This window comes from Sphaeroforma arctica (genome assembly GCF_001186125.1).
Source record: "Sphaeroforma arctica JP610 unplaced genomic scaffold supercont1.2660, whole genome shotgun sequence".
Lineage (NCBI taxonomy): Eukaryota > Ichthyosporea > Ichthyophonida > Sphaeroforma > Sphaeroforma arctica.
The window spans coordinates 686-5,337 of NW_014037898.1; the positions used below are offsets into that span (position 1 = coordinate 686).

General features: G+C 32.5%; 2 protein-coding genes across 2 annotated transcripts; both read left to right on the forward strand.

Moving 5' to 3' along the window:
• Positions 1-713: 713 nt before the first annotated feature.
• Positions 714-968, forward strand: SARC_12861 (hypothetical protein; the record flags this gene model as incomplete). Its single annotated transcript, XM_014293023.1, has 1 exon — positions 714-968. A coding segment is annotated over one exon (255 nt), but the record flags the coding sequence as incomplete, so codon positions are not given.
• Positions 969-2,736: 1,768 nt separating this feature from the next.
• Positions 2,737-3,479, forward strand: SARC_12862 (hypothetical protein; the record flags this gene model as incomplete). Its single annotated transcript, XM_014293024.1, has 2 exons — positions 2,737-3,000; positions 3,265-3,479. Exons 1-2 carry the CDS (start codon positions 2,964-2,966, stop codon positions 3,477-3,479), a joined length of 252 nt encoding a protein of 83 aa, XP_014148499.1. The 5' UTR covers positions 2,737-2,963.
• Positions 3,480-4,652: the final 1,173 nt, after the last annotated feature.

Sequence of the window (4,652 nt, forward strand, 5' to 3'; positions counted from 1 at the left end):
TAATAAATATACATGCATATATAACAAATATACATGCATACATAATAAGTATACATACATACATAATAATTATACATGCATACATAACAAATATACATGCATACATATTAAGTATACATACATGCATAATAAATATACATGCATGTATAACAAATATTCATGCCTACATAGTAAGTGTACATGCATACATAACAAATATACATGCATACATAATAAGTATACATGTATACATAATAAATATACATACATACATAACAAGGATACATGCATACATAGTAGGTATATGCATACATAATAAGTATACATACATACATAATATATGTACATACATACATAATAAATATACATGCATACATAACAAATATATATGCATACATATCAAGGATACATGGATACATAGCAAGTATATGCATGCATAATAAGTATACATATATACATAATAGATATACATTCATACATAACAAATATACATGCATACATAACAAATATACATACATACATAGTAAGTATACATGAATACATAATGGGTATACATACATACATAATAAATATACATGCATACATAACAAGTATACATGCATTCATATTAAGTATACATACATACATAATAATTATACATGCATATATAATAAATATACATGCATACATATTAAGTATACATACATAGATAATAAATATACAACCATACATAACAAATATATATGCATACATAGTATGTATACAAACATACATTGTAAATATACATGCATACATAACAAATATACATGCATACATAGTAATTATACAAACATACATAATAAAAATACATGCATATATAACAAATATACATGTATACATAATAAGTATACATGATTACATAATAAATATACATCCATACATAACAAGGATACACGCATACATAGTAAGTATACATACATACATAATAAATATACATTCATACATTACAAATACACTTGCATACGTAGTATGTATACATACATTCAAAATAAAGATACATGCATAGATAACAAATATACATGCATACATAGTAAGTATACATACATACATATTAAATATACATGCATACATAACAAATATACATGCATACATAGTAAGTATACATACATTCATAATAAATATACATGCATACATAACAAATAAACATGCATACATAATAAATATACATGCATACATAACAAATATACATGCATACATAGTAAGTATACATACATACATAATAGGTATACATGCATACATAATAAATATACAGGCATACATAACAAATACACATGCATAAATAATAAGTATACATGCTTACATAATAAATATACATACATACATAACAAATATACATGCATACATAGTAAGTATACATGAATACATAATTAGTATACATACATACATAATAAATATACATGCATACATAACAAATACACATGCATACATAATAAGTATACATGCTTACATAATTAATATACATACATACATAACAAGGATACATGCATACATAGTAAGTATATGCATACATAATAAGTATACATACATACATACATACATAATAAATGTACATACATACATAAATATTCATGCATACATGTAACAAATGTACATGCATACATATTAAGTATACATGCATACAAAATAAGTATACATACATACATAATAAATATACATGCATACATAATAAATGTACATGCATACATAGCAAGTATACATGCATACATATTAAGTATACATACATACATAATTAGTATACATGCCTATATAACAAATATACATGCATATATAGTAAGTATACATACATACATAATAAATACACATGCAAACATAACAAATATACATGCATACATATTAAGTACACATACATACATAATAAATATACATGCATGCATAAAAAATATACACGCATACATAGGAAGTATACATACATACATAATAAATATACATTCATACATTACAAATATACATGCACACGCAGTATGTATACATACATACATAATAAAGATACATGCATAGATAACAAATATACATGCATACATAGTAGGTATACATACATACATAATAAATATACGTGCATACATAACAAATATACATGCAAATATAGGAAGTATACATACATTCATTATAAATATACATGCATACATATTAAATAAACATGCATACATAATAAATATACATGCATACATAACAAATATACATGCATACATAGTAAGTATACATACATACATAATAAGTATACCTGCATACATAATATATATACATACATACATAACAATGATACATGCATACATAGTAAGTATACATACATACTTAATAGGTACGCATGCATACATAATAAATATACATACATACATAAAATGGATACATGCATACATAGTAAGTATATATGCTTACATAATAAGTATACATATATACATTCTAAATATACATGCATACATACATAATTAGTATACATGCTTATATAACAAATATATATGCATACATAGTAAGCATACATACATACATAATAAATATACATTCAAACATAACAAATATACATGCATACATAGTAAGTATACAAGCATACATAATAAGTATATATACATATATAATAAATACACATGCATACATAACAAATATACATGCATACATAGTAAGTATGCCTGCCAGTGGAATACACGCTGAAGTAGTGCACCGTTGTCTCGCGGTTAAACAGGGCGGTAGCCAGTAATGAAGACGGCAAGCACGACTACGAAGACGGACACTACAGACACCAAAACAACGAGATCATCAACGGGAAGTGTATGCTACATGTTACTGTTGCATATGTTATGCACACGGCATGTGCAATCTTCATACAGTAGCTCTGGTGCTTTGAATTAGCCATGGACAAGCGCATAGGCTGTGTATACTCTTGGAAGTATCGCAGTTTCAGTGTGATGATGTCATGCGGATAATGTGTTCCTGCATGTAGTGCCGTTGTTTGAGCCGATTTCCCCCATATCATGACATATGTGGCTTGCAAGCTAGTCAATGTGTCTGGTATGACCATTAATCGGTGTGTCTGGTATGATCATTGATCGGTGTGCCGTGTTTAATATGCACCAGTATTTATCGGTCCGTATTCAGCCTTTGCTCAACGTGTTGGTATTGTTGGTTAGAGTCTAGAGTCCAGTGTCCCGAGCATTTATAATTACATAACATGTTATTCGGGCTACCAAACGCCCTACCGACACACCCACCCCTACCCCACACCCACACCCACACCCACACCCTACCAACACACCCACACCTTCCTATAAACAGATGTCATAGTCAAAGAGCTCGGAAAGGGCACCTTCGCAACCGTTGTGGCGTGCAAAAACTTACAGACCAATCGGACCATGGCCGTGAAGATCATCAAGAACATTACCAAGTATCGCGAGGCGGCCTTTCTCGAGATCAAGGCTCTGCGGGAACTGCAGAAGTGCGACAAGACAAATGCAGAGTATGGGACATTCGGGCTGTGTGGGGGTGGTTGAATTGGGGGTCGTGTGGGTGGTATAGCTATGTAACTGTACACCCGTATGCCTCTGTGTACCTGTTGCCTCCTTCGTTTTCATTAGTTATTATTTTGAATCGGGGGTCGTGTGTGGGTGGTATAGCTATATCACTGTACATCCGTATACCTGTTGTCTCCTTCGTCTTCATTAGTTATTTTGAGTTGGGGGTTGTGTGTGGGTAGTATAGCTATATCACTGTACACTCGTATGCCTGTGTACCTGCTATCTCCTTCGTCTTCATTAGTGTCTTTCCGTGTTATGGGGTTGGTTGAATTGTGGGTCGTTCATCTCTCTACCCATCCATCTCATGTGTATATATCTCTCCATACATCCATTTCATGCGTATCTATCTCTCCACACATCCATCCCATGTGTATCTATCTCTTTATCCATCCATCTTATGTGTATCTATCTCTATCCATCCATCTCATGTGTATTTATCTCTCTATACATCCATCTCATGTGTATCTCTCTCTCTATCCATCCATCTCATGTGTATCTATCTCTCTATCCATCCATCTCATGTGTATCCATCTCTCTATCCATCCATCTCATGTGTATCTATCTCTCTATACATCCATGCATTGCGTGACAGGCACGTGATACACATGGTGGAGCACTTTGAGCATCGCAAGCACATATGCATGGTCTTTGAGATGCTCGGGCCCAGTTTGTTCGATGTGCTGACAGGCAGGAGTTTCAAACCGATGTCACTGATGACCGTGAGGGAGCTCAGCGTGCAGCTTCTTCTGGCTGTTGAATGTACGCGGTTATGCCATAACGCGTGTGGTGTGTGTATGTATGCTGATAGTTTGTGTATAAGGCTAGAATGTGTGTGTATGTATGCTGATAGTACGTGTATATGGCTAACATGTATGTGTAGCATGCATTGAATGTATTCGATCACGCGTGTGGTGCGTGTATGTATGCTGATAGTACGTGTATGTGGTTAACATGTATGTATTGCATGTTGTGCATTGGATGTATTTGAGTGAACGTACAGGAAATGTGTTGTGCGGCGTCTATGCTTTGCAATTCATGCGTATGCTGTTGTCTTTGTGCACAGGCGAGTTGTGTATGAGGTTTGATGTACACGGGAAAAATATCAAAAAAAACTATATATACATATGTATATATATATATATATATATA